Here is a 19,806-nt window from a genome sequence, read left to right as displayed (position 1 = left end):
TTGTGTTCTTGTGAAAGTGGATTCTCTCTTAGACTCGAGACAGACGTTCGTTTGTCCGCGTTTGGCCTTGGTCTCGAGGAAAGGCAAGGTCGTACAGGCGTCTGCTCTGTGATGCAACGTCAAAACAGCTCAGAGTGTCTTTCACAAAACCTGCATTGAGCTGAGAATTCCTGACCCAAAGCCGATTACCTGACACACACACACTCACAGATGCACATGAACACACACACACACACACACACACAGATAGACACAGACACACACACACTCAGGCACACACAGACATACGCAGACACACATGCACACACAGTTGCACACACAGACATTCACACAAACACACACACAGCTTCTTTCATTCTTAACCTTCCTGACACACACTTTCAACCTCCTTATCAGCTCGTTCTCTTCAAGGCAGACTTCAGAAGCATGAAGATTGAGAGACACACACGCAGACACACACACAGATGCATACGCACGCACATATAGACACACATGCAGACAAACAGATGCATACGCACACATAAACACACACACAGACGCACACACACAGCTCCTTTCATTCTTAACCTTCCTGACACACACTTTCAAGCTCCTATCAGCTCGTTCTCTTCAAGGCAGATTCAGAAGCATGAAGAAGAGCGAGAGACAGAAGAAGCTTATCTCTGTTTAGGGAAAGCAGCGTAACCGTCCTCGTGAGCCACACACATCTCCGTTACCCACAGGCCTTCAGCGCCCACTAGTGGAGGAGGCAATAGTGTTCGTGAGGATCACACGAGGGAAGAGGAGCCGCCCAAGACTTGTGATTCTGGACCAGGGGCGGAGCGAGGGGTCAAAAGCCCCGAATCGTTTAGGTTTTTAAAAATAAATTTAACTTGTTTTCATCTTCTCTCAGTCTTTCTGACTGGAGCGGCAAAAAACGTAAACAAAATCTCTATTACCGTGCGTGGATGCGGACAGTAACGCATCGCGCATCACTCAGCTTGACGGCCAACTGCCAATAAGAAACTAAAGAAGTAATTCATCGTCGTTGTCAAAATTCAAATTCTACAAATGTCTAAAAACACAAATGTAAGATCTATTCTTTTAAATAGTTAAATAATGAAACAATTTTAATCATTTATTAAATTAAAATACAAAAATTATATATATATATATATATGAAGAGTTCAGATGCAAAAGCCTCTAAATGCCATTTGAAATTTTCTTCTTTAATTATGATTTTTTTATCAAACTTGTATATTTAAGTTCAGTGATTTCACTTAAATAACAATTAATAGGTAATTATAATTGCCATTTAAGTAAAATCACTGAACTTAAATATACAAGCTTGATAAAAATTATCATTCTAGAAGAAAATTTCAAATGGCACTTAGAGGTTTTTGCATCTGAACTCTTTATATATATAATTGTTTCATTATTTAACTATTTATTTATATATATATATATATATATGGATTCTCATATATAATTTAAATATAAAGACACATAAAAACACAATGTAGTAAATTATTATTCTTTTAAAGAAGAAATGAACATAAAACTGAACATAAAAATAATGGTAAGCATTAAATATGTATTTTTAAATTTTAATTGACCAATTACATTTTAAAATTCTTTATATATAATGTAAATGATAAATGTATTTATATATTTCTAAATCATTTATTTATGTACTATTTATTATTATTTAACTGACTATATATATATATATATATATATATATATATATATATATATATATATATACACACAAACACACACAATTTTATTATTATTATATACAATTATATTAGCAATATATATTCAATAGACTGGTACAGAGGTACAAGACTGGTACAAAATATATTTGTTAATCACTATATTTTGAATCTTTATACTAAATAGACATCCTCTAACTAACATTACTAATCTGACTCAACAACATACCTAAATAATAACATATTTTATGAGATATTCAAGGGGGGAAAAAACACAAAACAAAAACTAGTGCCCCTTTGAGTACTCAATTAGTATGCACATTAATTATAATTATGTAAAACAGAACTGTGTGCTTGCAATGCAGTAGCCAAGTGTTCATGTCTACATTGATGTAATTGTATTCCTGATCAAAGAGGATGAAAAGAGCGAAATTATCCTAAAAAAAGAAGCTAAAAAGCAACGTAAATTATGTTTTGCTGCAAAAAAAAAAAAAACAACAGAATATGACACGGCTCTAACCGAAGGCAGGAGGAGGCGTATGGTATAGCCATGTTTATGTACAGATGTGATGTGAAACACTCTTGCCAACGCGAGCGAGTCCCTGCGAGCCGCTCAAGAGCTATAATTACTGTATCTGCTGTATTTACTGATGAACGTTTGCAGCCTGTGACATAAATGTGTGTCATTTCTGATAATAAACCACTCCAGCGTTCAGGACTTGACACACACACACACACACACAACCTTCCTCCCAGGCCGGCCATTAAAACACAGTAAAGCGGCGTCACATTTCTGCACACAATGTCGGACGTTGTTCATCCCAGTGCGTTTCATCCACTTCTCTTTCTTTCTCTCCGTGACTCACACTTGACACTGCTGTAACCCAGTTACAGAGCATTACATGCTCTCTCGTTCTGCCCCGGGGCACAAGATGAGCCGAGGGTGGAGGTCAAGGGTCACAAGACTAATTTGTCTGTAAGGTTACTGGAGATATGCAGGATAGTGGCTTCCCAGAATAAAATATGCATGAGGCTGGATTGTTAAGAAACTCTTAATATTCAACATTATCGGTTACACTTTACAATAAGGTTCATTAGTTTACTGTATTTATTAAAGGAGTAGTTCACTTTAAAAAAACACTTTTGCTGATAATTTACTCACCCCCATGTCATCCAAGATGTCCATGTCTTTCTTTCTTCAGTCGAAAAGAAATAAAGGTTTTTGATGAAAACATTCCACGATTTTTCTCCATATAATGGACTTCAATGGGGACCAAATGGTTCAAGGTCCGAATGAGAGTTTCAGTGCAAACTGCAAACTTTTCAAAGGGCTTTAAACGACACCAGACGATGAATAAGGGTCTTATATAGCGAAACGAGTGGGCATTTAATAAATAAATAACAACGTTTAAGTTTTATAAGCACAAATGGTCGCATCAAACTGAACAAAACTTTTTAGAGTCATTTCGTTGAATCAACCAAATGACTCGAAAAAATATTTGTTCATTTATTTTTGAAATGACCACTCGTTACGCTAGATAAGACTCTTATTCATCGTCTGGTGTCGTTTAAAGCCCTTTGAAGCTGCACTGAAACTCTCATATGGACCTTGAACCGTTTGGTTCCCATTGAAGTCCATTATATGGAGAAAAATCCTGGAATGTTTTCATCAAAAACCTTCATTTCTTTTCGACTGAAGAAAGAAAGACGTAGCACTGAACTGACTTCAGGATGCATGATTTGCATGTTCTCCCTGTAAAGCTGCTTTGAAACAATCTGTATTGTATAAAGCGCGATATAAATAAAAGATAAATCGTCTTGACTCGCCGAATAAAAGCTGAAACATTCACAGGTCACCGTATTGAGGTTTGGACTGATGTTGCAATGGCATCAGTCATTTCAGAAATGTCTGTTTCTCTGTCAGAGATGCACACTGAGGACACAATCCTCCCGAGGACATGGGTGGATGGGGAGTGATGTCATTCTGTGTGTGTGTGTGTGTGTGTGTGTGTCCCAACAGCCCTGAGGACACAGTGATTAACTATGAGGTCATTTCCCTTCATTGTAAAAATTTGCAAACACCAGCTAGAAGCAGCACGGCTAACACTTCAGCTAGCGAACAACTACAACAGGTTAAACAAACAAACCAAACCACACACTCACTGCAAGACACACACAAACACTCGGTGAAACTGATCTGATTGGATAAGAGCTTCAAAAGCCAGCAGCTCCGAAGAGGAGAATCCAAACAGGGCCGAAATACTGCTGGGAAAATCAAAACAGTCCAAATATATCCTCCGAGACCGCAACGTTTCACCTCCCATTCAGCCTGCTATGATGTAGAATATATATATATATATATATATAAAATCTCAGAAAATAATGAACATATACATATATATATATATTATTTTTTGTATTATATATTTATTTTGTATATATTATATACACAGTTTGTATGTGTATATATCCAAAATAAAAGTTTGTGTTTACATAATGTGTGTGTGTACTGTGTTGTAGTTCAATAGTTCACATTACTCACTTTATTACTCTTGAGTAACTCGATATACTGAATGAAAGCCAACAGCTTAAAGACCAAAGGGTCCAGAGATCTTCACTTTATACATGAAACAGCATCCAGCAAATAAAGAGCAGATGAGTGAATAAAGGGCAATCATAGTGAAGGACAGACAGAGCAAAACTCCTTATCTCCCAGAACACCTGCTGTCATTTCACAGCCCGTCGGACGGGGCGCCGGAGCAAAGCTTCCCGCCAATGGCTTGGAAAAGAGACTTTCACAATCAGGACACACACACACACACACACACACACACTGAGAGACTTGCGAAATACATTCACACCATCATTGACCACAGGGATGGACATATAGTCAAATATCTCCAGATGAGAAGGACAATGAATCACTGTGGCTTCTTTGGATGTAGAAGTTCATTACAAGTTCTTATTTTACTCTATTAGCCTATCAGTAGCTGTTTTCATCCGAAGTTTTGAATCCAACTGGGAATATCGCATAAAACATTCACGAGTACACTCTTAGAAGAAAAATGGTTCTATTTAGAACCAGAAATGGTTCCATCCCCCGCTTCATATATGGAACTCCAAAATGGTTCTATATAGAACTTATTTTTTTTTGGTAAAAGGTTCTATTGGCCAAGTACGGAACGCCAGGGTTCTATATAGAACCCAGAGGAACCCTTTTTTTAAGAGCGTATAAAACATTTTAGGGGTTCCAAATACGTAGCGCTGATAGAACCTTTTAAGGGTCTATATAGAACCTTTTCTTCTAAGAGTGTATAGCAACGTTTCCATCCAAGTCGAGTCGATTTTTGATAAAGCTGAAGTTGCTGCAGTGGGAGAAGCCACTAATTGTGTATATAATAAATGACTCAGAGTGCACAGACGAAACGCTATAAAGTTATCTTAAGTTACTGAACGCAGTTGGGTAAAGAGTCAGGAGAGTTTCTACACCAAAACTAAAACTTTTTAGACGCGCATCTAGGAATTTATCGTGTTTCCATCGTAGTTTTCGTCAATCAATTTGAGTTATTTAATCGCATTTCCTTCCAGCGTTTTTATGCAATATTTATGCGCATAAAAATGAGGGGGATGGAAACATAGCTAGAGTGTGAAATTGACTAGATCAAATGAAATTGTGTTCATTTAAATGTGGCTTCTAGTCCTTATCTGATAGGGTTGAGGTCACCTTATATGCTAGGGCACTCTTAAAATCTGATCAAATCAAATTAACGCATGTAAATAATATTGTTTTTCTTTTTGAATAGACCATATTGATAGCATTATCATAAATATAATTACATTATTCTGTATTAATAAAAAACAGCGTATTTTTACATAAACCAACCGTTACTTCTAAAATGCATCAAAAACCGTGAATATGATGTTGTGCACTGAAAGAATGGTGGCTTCTGGGTAATTCAGAGCAGTACCCCTCAAAGCCCTTCACTGCTGACAGTGTGAGTTTAAGCCTCTTCAGAGCGGCTGGGAAACTGAAAAGCAGAGCTGAAGGAACATCAGGGACGTGTCACCGCTTTAAGACGCGAGCACCAGCAAAGAGCGTTCAGAGAAAACAAGAGCCGGCATCAGATCCACACGGACTGAGAGTCCCGCCGGAACATGACAGCTTCAGAAGTGCACGCTTTTAGGAGACGAGAGAAAGTGCTGTTCACATTCACAGCCTGAAGGGAGACTGGTAACTTCCCTTAAGTGTTTCTTTATGTGCTTTAAAGTATGGATGCAGGATATATCGGCCACCATGTTCATTTTTAATGTTATCGTTATCGGCCTGATAGGAACATTTGTCCGATATATTAACGCCGATAAATAATGGATTATTTCCTTTAGCTGAGACACTTCAGATTCGCACTGTTCAAAATTATGGGCTTGAACAGCTCGAAATATGATTGGAATCACTTGTATGGTTCAGTACAAGTCTGTCATACAGGCTATAAAATTATAATGAGAATATTATATTGGGACAAGGCTTTTAATGGGGAGACTTTTGTTTTTGTAATCAGGCTCTCAAAAATTATAGACAAATTTGGATTCAGATTTATCAGGCAATAATTACGCTATCTGCTTTGAAATATAAAGTATTATCGGTTAGCGGTAGAGCCAGACAGATATATCGGCAGACCGATATTATCGGCCGATATTAGGCATTTTCCAAACTATCGGTATCGGCAGTTATAATGGCCGATAAATGAATATTTCAAAAATAAAATAAAAACGGACGAAACACGCTTGAACCATGTCATGAGTTGTATAGTTTGTCCACCAGAGGGCACTCTACACCGTTCCTGTTGGCAACACTCGTTGAGTTGGTCACGAGACATACATTGCTTGACTAACAATTAAAAGAACATCCCCATCAGTTCTCTAAACTCAAATAAGCATCATGTCCAGTTTAAAAAAATTAAAAAAATAAATAAAATATCGGCCGATATATCGGAATATCGGATTTTAAAACCCCAAAATATTTGTATCGGTATCGGCCTTCAAAATCCTTTATCGGTCGAGCTCTGGTTATCGGCCAAACAATTTACATCGGTGCATCCCTACTTTTAAGCACAGTTTACCCAAAAATTAACATTGTGTTATTTATGCACACAAAAATGAATGAGAAAAAAAATCACTTTTGAACAAATAGAGCGTCTGGTTTCTTGCTGAACAAAAGTATTAATTTCTACTTTTTTTTTTAAATATGTTACTGACCCCAGCCCAAACTTAATTAGATTACACAAAATTAATTATATAAATGCAAAACAAATGCTTTTTTTTATCACAACTAGACAACAATATGAATTAAGATCAAGATCATGTGACAGCAATGTTTACAGCACACTACTGAACTGAAACTTGTCACATACTACTTAAAAAAAAATATATATATTCCGTTCCAGATGTAACCTGTGCAGTATGAGGCTTCCTGTACGCGCAACATCACTTCCTGTCCCAGCATCACACTGAAGACGCGTGCTAAAGGAGGCCGATTCCCACAGGACGGCAAGCCATTGTGTTCACGCAGCTTTCTGAAACATAAACACACTTCCCACACGGAAAAAGCCCACCTTCCACCGGCAGGGGTCTGGCTTGGAGAGTGGAAAGAGCTGAGCTAAACTGAACAGAACTAATCTCATACACAGACTGATTGTTTGTATGTCACTTCCTGTCCCGTCCCTCTTTTAGGGCCCTATGATTTACACGATTCAGATGATGTGGATGGAAACACGGAACTCTGTCATAAAAATGGAATTATAACACGGAATGTCACGGAATTTGGCAAATTTTGGATAAATAAATCAAAAGAGTACACTTAATCAAAACACAATATGGACTTGTCTCTGTGAATTGTGACGCTTAAAGAAATATGAAAAACTACAACATTTCTTAGCCTATGCGCGTTCGTGACTCTCCTGAACGAATCTTTTTTGTGTCATTTGGTTGTCATTGTCAATGAACGAATTGACTCGGGAAAAGATTCGTTCATTTTGATGAACGAGTTTTCATCACAGAACAGAGCAAGGCGAGCTTAAAAAAACTTTTTATTTTTAAATGAGCGATCGTTTCGCTTGATAAGACCCTTATTCATCGTCTGGAATCGTTTAAAGCCCTTTGAACAGTTTGTAGTTTGCATTGAAACTGTCTTTTGGACCTTGAACCGTTTGGACCCCATTGAAGTCCATTATATGGAGAAAAATCCTGGAATGTTTTCATCAAAAACCTTCATTTCTTTTCGACTGAAGAAAGAAAGACATGGACATCTTGGATGACATGGGGGTGAGTAAATTATCAGCAAAAGTTTTTTTTTAAAATGATCTACTCCTTTAATGGTTTCTCATGCGCACACGAAAACCTGCATATTATTTATTGTTGCAAAGATCCTTTTTTAGTGGCTCTGTAAGAATGCTAAGAATATGAAAAAAATGAAAAAGTGCAGCTTAAATTCATTCAGTCGTTTTTGGCAATAGCTAAAACACAATTCTTGTATGATACATTTACTTTCATTAATAAATTCTTAATTTTCTATTATAGAAAATTAAAGAGGATCAATGGTCTAGATTGAAACGCAAGTATTTTCTTTTTTCCACACTTTTCCAGACCTGGAAATTACTCAAATCAAATTCGATCCAGCCAGCGTAGGAACCTTGAATTTTAATTTAACCAGTTGAACAGCTTCCAGAAGAATCAAACAGGAAAATTACAATGGAAAAAAGCTCTCCTGGAGTCTCTGAGTCTGCAGTAATGACGGGTGTCTCGGGAGAGGCAGGTCGAACCGTGAGATAAAGCCTGAAGCGATCAGGAACTGGAACCACTCCCGCGGTGTGCTCTTTATGTCCGACCGGCCCACCTTCACACCGCTCTCCGACGGGACGCTTCAGTGCCTGCTCAAAGACCACGGTTACACAAGACGTACGGTACAGGTGCTCTATTTACCGGATTAGCACACTGCTGAACACCAAACACTCGAGAAAACTCGCTCCAGATGAGTTTAATAAAGCAGCGTTTGTGTGCGCTGTGAGTGGCGTTACCTTCAGACGGCTGGTGAATGAGGCTTTGAGACGCTGGAAACTGTAAGTACAGTGGTGCCATCGCTCGCTCTCAATGAAGCCTCTGTTCTGCAACACACACGCCAGATACACACACTCCAGAGCGGTTTAGTCATCGACGACTGATATGGGAGTAACGATCCCCGCCCTCATGTCCTGATTCGATACATTTGATATCACGATACGATATTATTGCGATATGATAAAAAAAATGCTAAATTTGATATTACATTGTGTGTGTAAATGAATCGTCTTGGATTTGGTGCTGAAACCCAAAGCACAGAAAATAGGGACACCAGAATAACAATATTCATGATTCTGAAGTTGAAAATATAATTATTTTATATGAATATGCTCAAGCATTGGCGCTTGCAACGCCAAGGTCATGGGTTCGATTCCCAGGGAAAGCAAGATCTGATAAGAATGTAAATGTGTAACTTGAAATGCAATGCACTGTAAGTCGCTTGACAAAATGCCGAAATGTATAACATGCTTTAAACTAGAGCCCGACCGATAAAGGCATTTGAAGGCCGATACCGATAGAAATATTTGTTGGTTTTAAAATCCGATATATTTGCCGATATTTTTTTATTTGATTTTTTTCAGGAACGCACAACAAACCATTAACAGATTTCTCTAACATTAGTTATTTGTAGTTATGTATGAATATTGTAGTTATGTATGTATTATATTTGTAGTTATGATCGCCGACGTAATGTTCGACTCGCGCGGTTATGCCGACGCTTCTTCGTTGGTGTTGTTCAGCGGTTTCTTCTTCCGCTCGGCGGACTGTGAATATCGAAACTAGGAATCAAAATTTTTACTTTTAAACGATTCCGGGAAAAATGAAAAGTTAGTCTCGGTTCCAATCGATACTCGATTCTCGATACCCAACCCTATTAACAAAGTTCATTAAATTCCACTGAGCTAGCTTTATGGTTAGCTAGAATGTGTTGCGCGTTATAATCGAGTGTTGCCAACAGGGACGGTGTAGGGCGCCCTCTGGTGGACAAACTATGCAACTCCAACACTCCAACATGGCATGGTTGAACAGTGTTTCGTCCGTTTTTATTTTATTTTTGAAATATTCATTTATCGGCCATTATAACTGCCGATACCGTTTGGAAAATGCCTAATATCGTCCGATATATCGGTCTGACTCTACTAAACATAATAATCCTTCAAATCATAGACTCTTAAGCATTTGCCTATTTAAATCCGAACCGCAGCTTTCGTTTGGTCAGGTGTGTGTGCACACACAACAGAAAATGAGATAATGCAATGCAACACACTTAAAAAACACACAAGCGTGCACCGCTACTGATGCCGATAGTCGCTAAATTGCTAACTATTGGCCTCCGTCAGCATAACGCACAGACGTCTGATCCTGCCCAGAGGAAAAAGGCGTTTTCCTCCTTAACCCTGAGGGACATTACAAGGTAGCTACATCCTGCTAAACCAATCTCAGTTAAACGCCATGCCATCACACACACACACACACACACACGGTTGAGCTTCCTGTCATAGCCACTGAAATCACAGGCTGTCTTCCTGTGCAGCTAAAACAACAGGATTACACGCTGTCAGAAAGATGCGTTCAGCCTTTACATTACAGAATGTGTATATATATATATATATATATCTCACACAGTTCAAGTTAAGCCAAGCTATCAGGTTCTCTGTAACCCGTCTATTTGTCATTGTATTTGATCAATGCAAGATTATATTCCTCTAACTGTGTGCAATGCAATCCCTCCAGAGGAAACTAGAGTTCACACAGCCAAACCTCTCTCATGATGATAATGCAGCGGTCACAAACGAAAGATAATGACGAGTGGTGTCAGCCGTAATTCACTGGAACGCTGTGATCTCAGAGTCTGGCATTACTTGACTGGAGGCTAAAAATACCCCGGCCCGTTTCCACCGCCTCAGGACACTATAATACAGTATCGCTCTCCGGCACAGCGCTGCCAGAACACATCAGCAAATAACTGAGATTCCCCTGCAGGAACAATGAAGAGCTCATCACAATCAACAACCACCATCTATTCTACACTGATTGATCCAATTGGTCTAATCACTCACAGTTATGGTATCAGATAGCAATATGATGATGGTTTCAGATTCCATACAGTAATATACAGGATAGACATCTCAAGTTGTATCAATACACTGAGAGTATGTGTTTTTGTGTGAAAATTCAATATTTAATTTTCAATTGGGCCTATCAGTCTAAATCATAACAATGTGTGACCTAACAAATTGTGAGATATGTATCAAAAAATGTACTACATAATAATATATTGTCCAAAAATATGGAAATAGAAGGTCGATTTACCGAAGCGATGCAAATAAAATGTCATGAAGAAGGATTTATATACTTTTTCTGAATATAAACATAGGAATTATTTGTCTTGCAAAATTGCACTAAAAATCTGTGTGCAAAAAAGTACTAAATTTGATATTAAACCATAGCACATCACACTTCTGCAAAAAAACATACTATTAATGCAGTACGTGCCAATAAAGCATGATAATATTTAGTACATTTAATAAAAACATCTTAAATAATGTTTTCACTCTACTATATTACTCACACCGAGTATATCGAATGTATTCTTTATTATTATACTCATATCGTTTACATACCACTCTGTTTATTTTTATACACTTTATTGTGTAGCACTATAACTTTTGTTCTTCCAGAATATCAAATCCTGCTGTTGGACATTTGACAAATACAACCATTGTGTATGTACAACCCAAAACAATGAGTATGTGTTGAAGTATTATAGCATAAACTTTTGAAACTGGCGTTGACATAAACACCCAAAGCCAATATTAACGCTTGGTTTGTTTGATCCAATGAATCCGAGGCGTGAACGCGCGTCACAATCAACGGGCAATCCCGCACAAAATACAAATATCGGATCCAAATCCATTAGATTTGGAGCTGTATTCCCCATGAACGCATGGCAGGGTTGATCCAGTACAGGAATCCTCATATTTACTGTTTCCACTGACAGTTTTTCTTTCCTAACAAATTTCTCAGAGCGTTAATGAGCGCTACTCACTGGTTTGTGGTGTGATGATCCGTCGCTCGCGCGCTTTGATCTTCTGAGGTGATATTCCAGAACCCGCTTTTCCCGTCTTGTCCAGTCGATCCTCTCTCATTCCAGCTTTTCATTCCCTCTCATTCCAACATGGCTGACGGGCAGAACCCAGCCCACTCCAGCTCTATCCAGCTACACACACACACAGGACACACTCCTCCCAGTCCCGAGTGAATGAACGCCGCTGGAGTAGTCGAGCGCGCGCGCTGGGCCTGGTGCCGAGGGAGTCCGATTCGCAAAACGAATCGATTCGTTTGAACACTTAAATGAACCCTGACGCCGATTCTGTTGATTTCAAAAGTGTTTGTATGGAAGTCGTCTTTTTGGACAACACAAATTTTGAATTTTTGTGTAGGCTAATAATATGTTGATTGTAGCCAAATGTAGATTTGTTAAAGTTTCTCCATGTGTTGTGGAATTTTAAAAATGTTGCCAAAATAAAGGAGGAGTGCCGTTTTTTTGCTGCCTTGTCGAAAAATGCTACCATAGCGCGAATTGATCACAGAATGCCGATTAAAGTCGTATGAAATACAATTATAATACAATTCTAAGTTACGAGTAGCTACTGTATACTGTAGACTACTGTTTTTATTTTTAAAACGGTGTGAAAAGTAAAAAAATTATCATCAAATATTCATCTTTGACTTGTCAAAGTAGACCTTTCCTCATAGTAACTGAAACTTTAAGTTATTCTTTTTCAGCTGGCTGACCGTACAAATATTCATATGGTAGTAAGCATTTTTTAAAGAGAAATTATACAATATAACAGGAAAATGTACCTTTTGTAAAACAAAAAACAAAAAAACAGGTGAGTCTGCACATGCGCATAACCGGTAAGTAGCAAATCACCGTAAACTCTAAATTGTCAAAATATATGGATTAACCCCCTCCCCCCTGAGGTGTAATTTAGTTTGATAGAATTTGCTTTTCTTTTTTGCCACATAGAAAAAAAAAATCATGCATTAGTAAATCAGAACCACAACATAAAAAGTCGAAATTATGACATTCAAAATCATTGTTATTATACAAAACTTCAAAATAATGACAAAGTCATAATCTTCGACTTCTTAATCTTATAATTAGGATTTACATGTCATAATTATATCGACTTTCGATGTCATTTACGATTTAAAAAAGCTTTTTTTAACGATCTTATACTAATCGGATTCTAGAATGTTCTTTATGCCAGCAAAAAGCAAAACAGGATTGGATATAATGGAGTAACTATGAATGGGTTTAACAGTGGACATTTGTGTTTGTGGTCTCTATAGTTTCTCAGTGACCATCTGAGAGTGCACATTGCTCAAAAATGTGCCGTTTACTGTGTTTGAATAGAGAAGCTGTTCTAGTCTATTTATCCTGAGAATATTATGAACTATGGAAATTCAGTTATTCAGTTATTCAGTATTTACCAAATAAATACATTTTTAATTAATAATAGATGCATGGCACATAATAACTGTTGAGTTGCTTTGGGTTTTAACCACTTTATTCAGCGATTTTATTTTTAAACCCATAGGCGTCTACTTTTTATGTGGTTACTGTACTGATATCAGCAGGTTTTCATTATCTGGAAACCACTCTTGCTTAAACCATAAACCTAATCATCATCATAAGTGAAACCACACATTTGATCTCAGAAAAGCAAAACTTCTGCATTTCATAATCATGTACATGAAATGGACCCACCTAAATGAGTCACGTCTAGGAGCAAGCTTTCTGAAAATCCCCCGCCTGGATGAAAGTTCAGCCGAAAGAGAGTTTCTTCTAGTGAATGTGATTTCTCTGTTTTACGACTCATGTCTCCAGCACCTGTTCCAGAAATCTGACTCCTGTCCTCCTCCTCCGAGGGGAACTTTACTCCTCAATTCTGTGCAACCTGGAAAATAAGACCGGTTCCTCACACAAGACACATATTTTATATATATATATATATATATATATATATATATACACACACATACATGCATGTATATATTTAAGAAAGTGTTATTCATAAAATATTTATATTTATATATTATATAGATTATTTATTTATATATATATATATATACAGTTTTTACGTTCAAATAATTCTTAAATATATGTATGCATATGTATTTATATATACAAAATAATTATACACAGCAAAAAACACATATATTAAGTAAACACAAACTTTTATTTTGGATGCGATTAATCAAAATTAATCTTTACACAGCCCTAATATATAATATATAAGTTGTTTCCTCCCACATTTAGAATTTCGTTCTGGTTGATTTAGAAATTAAATCAATTACCGGTAAATTAAATGATAGAATTACATTTTTTGTGCGATTGATATCTTTAAATAATTGTTCTGCATCTGTTATTTTAACCAACATATGCTGCATATGAACAGTGCTCTGCTGCTCTTTAGGTCAGTGTGTTTGGCCTGGACTCTGCTCCTGTTCATACGTCGGATGAATGAACACAGCTGCCCATAATTCGCTTTGATAAGAGGATTGAGAGGCTACAGACGGGATTAGATGACATGACTCCAGATCTCTGGAGATTATGATTAGAAAGCATAATCTCCGCTCTACAGATGGACTTCACAGCCTTCAACGGCACTCGATGAAGCAAACCGTGTCGTCTTTCTCCTGGGACGACAACACTAAAGCATGATTGAAACGAGTCCAGATGCCAAACTCAATCAAGACTTCTCTTGTTTTCACATGTATCTGTGCAACTAAAACACATGGACATAATATAAAAATGCTCTGCACACTAAGAGTAACTTTAGTTACTTTAAGTTTATAGCATGATATATAAAGGTTATGCTAGAATGTATTCTCTATTTTATGGATGTTCAGCTTCATTTGCCAAATAAAATTAAGTTTTACATATTTTGGGTGGTTGCTAGGCCGTTGCTAAGGTATGTTGGGTGGTTGCCATGGTGCTGCTAGGGTGTTCTAAGGTATTTTGGGTGGTTGCTATGGTGTTGCTAGGGTGTTCTAAGGTATTTTGGGTGGTTGTTATGGTGTTGCTAGGGTGTTCTAAGGTATTTTGGGTGGTTGCTAGGGTGTTCTAAGGTATTTTGGGTGGTTGCTATGGTGCTGCTATGGTGTTCTAAGGTATTTTGGTTGGTTGCTAGGGTGTTCTAAGGTATTCTGGGTGGTTGCTATGGTGCTGCTATGGTGTTCTAAGGTATTTTGAGTGGTTGCTAGGGTGTTCTAAGGTATTTTGGGTGGTTAATAGGGTGTTCTAAGGTATTTTGGGTGGTTGCTATGGTGCTGCTAGGGTGTTCTAAGGTATTTTGAGTGGTTGCTAGGGTGTTCTAAGGTATTTTGGGTGGTTGCTATGGTGCTGCTAGGGTGTTCTAAGGTATTTAGAGTGGTTGCTAGGGTGTTCTAAGGTATTTTGGGTGGTTGCTATGGTGCTGCTAGGGTGTTCTAAGGTATTTAGAGTGGTTGCTAGGGTGTTCTAAGGTATTTTGGGTGGTTGCTTGCTATGGTGCTGCTAGGGCGTTCTAATGTATTTTAGGTGGTTGCTAGGGTGTTCTAAGGTATTTTGGGTGGTTGCTATGGTGAACTATTTATGAGTTTAAAAGTGTATGAATTCATGAAAGTTCATAAGTGTATGAATTTATAAGTTTATGAGTTTCTAAAACTTCCTTTGCCAAATGAATTAAGATTCTTAGAATGTGTTCACTCATTATTTGATCACACTGTCAAACGTGCACTCAACTAAATTAAAAAAACAAAATAATCACGTTTTTCATTTCTGATAAATATATTAACAGCAATGCTACACTTTCTTAAGTAAACATGCATTGCGATTAGGTCATGTGACACGCATACTAATGTTTGAAAGTTTGTCATTGCATGCGGTTTCACATATATTGTTTTAAATTAGCAGTTTTTTAATAGTAGGCAATAGTAATTAATGTACTAGTATTTGATTCTCAGCCAGCGAATGAAGCATTACGAAGACAAGAAGCTGTAAAGATGATGAAGAGATTGGATCTGCTGCCCTCTAGTGCTTTACAACAGGCATCTTTATAAGGAGTATGTACAATAAATACAGAAGTCTTTGTTACTTTAATTTAAAATGATGAACTAAACCCCAGTCTTACAAAACAAAAACCTTTATGAACAAATGCAGAAGTAAAAATGCTTCAATATAAAACCATTATGGCCAGTATAGTTAAATACAGATACAATATATTACAAAAGTTCTTCATATGAAACACAATGTATGCATAACACAGTCACTCCTCCATTATGTTCTATGGCTTGAGTGTCCAACGAGGCTCAAATGAACAAAAGACAAACTTGTGCATCCTAAACTATTATTATCGGTAAACAAGATAACTAGTGTTGGTAAAGTGCATTTTCACATGTCTAAAATGCCACCAGTTGTTCATTATTAAAATAAAAATGATAAAATGATCCCTTTAGAAACTCACTTGTATAAAATACATGCATTTCATCAAGTGCTGATGTTTTACTGATGACAACTGAAGCAAATGTTGTAAAACATCTTAAAGCAAGCCTCTCTTTTACGTCCCATATGTTTGCACGTTAATAGACATTCACACTGGCACATTTGCTGTTTCCAGTCCAGAGGAAATCACATTCAGACATGCATGAAGTACATAAATATTGATACAACACTGAGGAATTCATTATAAAAGTAGTGTCTTTCCCTTTAATATTAACACTTAATATTCAAACACAATATTATTAGCACATTTCTGATCTATTCCACAATGCGTCCTGCATTTTTTCCTCTCATTAATTAACGTGTGCATCTCGTGATGCGTGTTCACATCTGGTTTCTACTCAACTTTCCAGATGCCGATTTTCCCGTCGTCCTGCGCGGCTCCGCTGAGCACGTATCGATCCTCCGCCGAGCACAGTGTCTGAACGCTGTCGGTGTGCGCCACCAGCTCCTTCTCCACCGTGTAGCGGTCCGTGTTCACCACGTAGATCTTCCCGCGGGCTTTTCCTGCGGCGCTGCGGCCGTGACAACCCACCCAGATCTGACAGCGGGACATTCGAAAGCCATTTTTAATCTTTTACTTGATAAACTCATGAGTTTTGACAGAGGGGTGAACATTAAAGGTGCATTGCGCAACATTTCATGTTAAAAATACCCGTTTTTCTATCCTATACTAGGGATGGGCAACGATTAATCGCGATTAATCGCATCCAAAATAAAAGTTTGTGTTTACATAATATATGTGTGTGTGGTGTGTATAATTAATTTGTATATATAAATACACACACATGCATGTATATATTTAAGAAATATTTGCATGTACAGTGATGTGAATAAGTTTTGGCCCCCATGCTAAAGTTGCCTAAAAAGAGGAATAAAAAATCATCTTTTGGATGTTGATCTTAATGCCTTAATTAGAAAAATGAGGAAAACCCCAACCTTTAAGGACACCAATTTTCTTTGTGAATGAATAATGTATCATAAATAAATAAATGTTTTTCCTTAAAATACAGGGTGCATAAGTCAGGGCACCCCTATGTTAAATTACCATAGAGTCAGGCAGATTTTGATTTTTAAAAGCCAGTTATTTCATGGATCCAGGATAATATGCATCCTGATAAAGTTCCCTTGGCCTTTGGGATTAAAATATCCCCACATCATCACACACCATTCACCACACCTAGAGATTGGCATGGGGTACTTTCCATAAGATCATCTTTCAATGCAAATCAAACCAGCTATTAGGCTAACTGAAGTAAAACCATGCCAATCTCTAGGTGTGGTGAATGGTGTGTGATGATGTGGGGATATTTTAATCCCAAAGGCCAAGGGAACTTTATCAGGATGCATATTATCCTGGATCCATGAAATAACTGGCTTTTAAAAATAAAAATCTGCCTGACTCTATGGGAATTTAACATAGGGGTGCCCTGACTTATGCACCCTGTATTTTAAGGAAAAACATTTATTTATTTATGATACATTATTCATTCACAAAGAAAATTGGTGTCCTTAAAGGTTGGAGTTTTCCTCATTTTTCTAATTAAGGCATTAAGATCAATATCCAAAAGATGATTTTTTATTCCTCTTTTTAGGCAACTTTAGCATGGGTGCCAAAACTTATTCACACCACTGTATATACTTTATTTATATATACACATAATTAATATTATATATAAATATTTGATATATTAATAACACATTTTTCTTAAATATACACATACATGTGTGGGTATTTATATATACAAATTAATTATACACACCACACACACATATATTATGTAAAAACAAACTTTTATTTTGGATGCGATTAATCGCGATTAATCATTGCCCATCCCTATCCCATACATGCTTAAACAATCGCCTAATGGGCTGAATGAGTCCTTCTCTGATCACTGCGATCGCCTCTATAATCCTGTACTGTAAAATAAATAAGAGGGATTCGGGACGGAGTTTGAGACGTCATGTGCGTTCACGCTCGCCTGGCGATGTCCGGCAGGTTTGTGTATTCGCCGCCATTCTCCGTATCAGTGAAGACAACTCGAGCGACAAAACTTTAGTCAACTTTCCACAAAAGTAAAAGATGGATTCAAAGAGAGCGGCTTGTAGTTCATTCCAAACCCCAAAGCAAACTCACGTAAGACAAAGAAATAAAACTTTTGTCTAGAGCCAGGCGTCGGAATAAGACGAGAGTCGATATCGGGAAGCTTTCAACAAACGGAGAGATCTCCGGACGGTCGGCTCTAGGGCTCAAACGGATCAAAGTAATAACTTATATTGTTCATCAACGTGTTTCCATAATAATACAATCATAAGTGGATACAGTAAACAGTTCAACGTTGAGATAGATGGAAACAAAAACCGAAGTTTCCCCCCTCACACATGCCTTTCCTTTCATATATTTACAATGACTTGCAGATTTATAACTTTATTACCTCTGAAGACATTATGACTGTAACAAAAGATGTGTGCGGCTGATGCTCCTTTGGTTATGAACAGCTCGTGCGAGCGTGAGTGTGCACACCTCTGGTTGCAGTTCCGCTTGTCGCCAGAGGGGGCGTAGTTCTGCAAAAACTCAGAGGCTTGCGCAATGCACCTTTAAATTGTGTGGCGTGCCTCACCTGACTCTTGACTTTGATCATGCAGACGACACCGGCGCAGTCTTTGAGCTGGATCCTGATGATGGGTTTGTTCAGATTTTTGCAGTGCCACACACACAGCTCGCCTGCGTCTGCGAAACCGGCCCACAGCTGCTCCGACTGCAAGCACATTCAGAATAACACTACTGTTATGATTGTGAGATCTCTCGGCTCGATTTTCTCCCAAGCGCAGTTGAGTAACTTCCTGATTTCACTTTATTTATAATAAACATCCAGATCGAGTTTGATTGCGAGTCGAGTTTGTTTGGCACATAATTCGCTCCATACAATACTTTCTTAGGTAAGTACACTGTAAGTGCACAATATTCACATGCAGTGATGATGTATTTGTGTATAAGTTAACATCACTCGACAAAAACCCAAACGGATTTTTCTATTGGCTTTTGGATTACTGCAATACATAAGCTCTGTGATTAACTTTAGTTTTAATCTTGTTCATCGTGATAATGTTCACAAAAGAATTTTGAACCTTCAATACAATTACCGGAAGTGCGCTAAACTTAGGCTATAAACAAACTACACCACAGTCACATGACTTCCTACACACTACATCTATTTCAGTCTTTATTTAAGATCATTTTTCCTGAAAGCTTGGTTGAGAATAGTTTGCATAGGCGGAGGGTGAACCAACTTGAGGCTAAGGAGATGCGCTTCCCTTAAACACACACACACACACACACGTTTCCCTGTAATAGTCACGATCACACAAACTTCTGTTATAATAAATGAAGCATACTGCACAATGAATGTAGGTTTATATATATCAGAGCCGCCACACTAGACA

General features: G+C 37.6%; 2 protein-coding genes across 12 annotated transcripts in view; both read right to left on the bottom strand.

Moving 5' to 3' along the window:
- ptk2aa (protein tyrosine kinase 2aa) overlaps positions 1-12,117 on the bottom strand; it is an 80,420-nt gene extending 68,303 nt beyond the window's left edge. For 8 of the 9 annotated variants that reach the window (XM_089123208.1, XM_089123195.1, XM_089123203.1 and 5 more), the window contains exon 1: positions 11,860-12,117. In XM_089123208.1, the coding sequence (XP_088979334.1) occupies positions 11,860-11,959 (100 nt within the window). In that variant the 5' untranslated portion in view covers positions 11,960-12,117. The remainder of the gene's footprint in view (positions 1-11,859) is intronic. The other variant, XM_089123199.1, reaches the window with a different exon arrangement.
- Positions 12,118-15,940: 3,823 nt separating this feature from the next.
- Positions 15,941-19,806, bottom strand: part of dennd3a (DENN domain containing 3a) — a 35,522-nt gene continuing 31,656 nt past the window's right edge. For all 3 annotated transcript variants that reach the window (XM_089122715.1, XM_089122717.1, XM_089122716.1), the window contains 2 exons: positions 18,984-19,121; positions 15,941-16,903 (listed from right to left, as the gene is read on the bottom strand). In XM_089122715.1, coding sequence (XP_088978841.1) covers positions 16,700-16,903; positions 18,984-19,121 — 342 coding nt within the window. In that variant the 3' untranslated portion in view covers positions 15,941-16,699. The remainder of the gene's footprint in view (positions 16,904-18,983; positions 19,122-19,806) is intronic.

This window comes from Pimephales promelas, chromosome 18 (assembly GCF_988280905.1).
Source record: "Pimephales promelas chromosome 18, fPimPro1.hap1.1, whole genome shotgun sequence".
Classification (NCBI taxonomy): domain Eukaryota; kingdom Metazoa; phylum Chordata; class Actinopteri; order Cypriniformes; family Leuciscidae; genus Pimephales; species Pimephales promelas.
The sequence above is the reverse complement of the archived record's forward strand: the minus strand, read 5'-3'. Positions and strand labels throughout refer to the sequence as shown.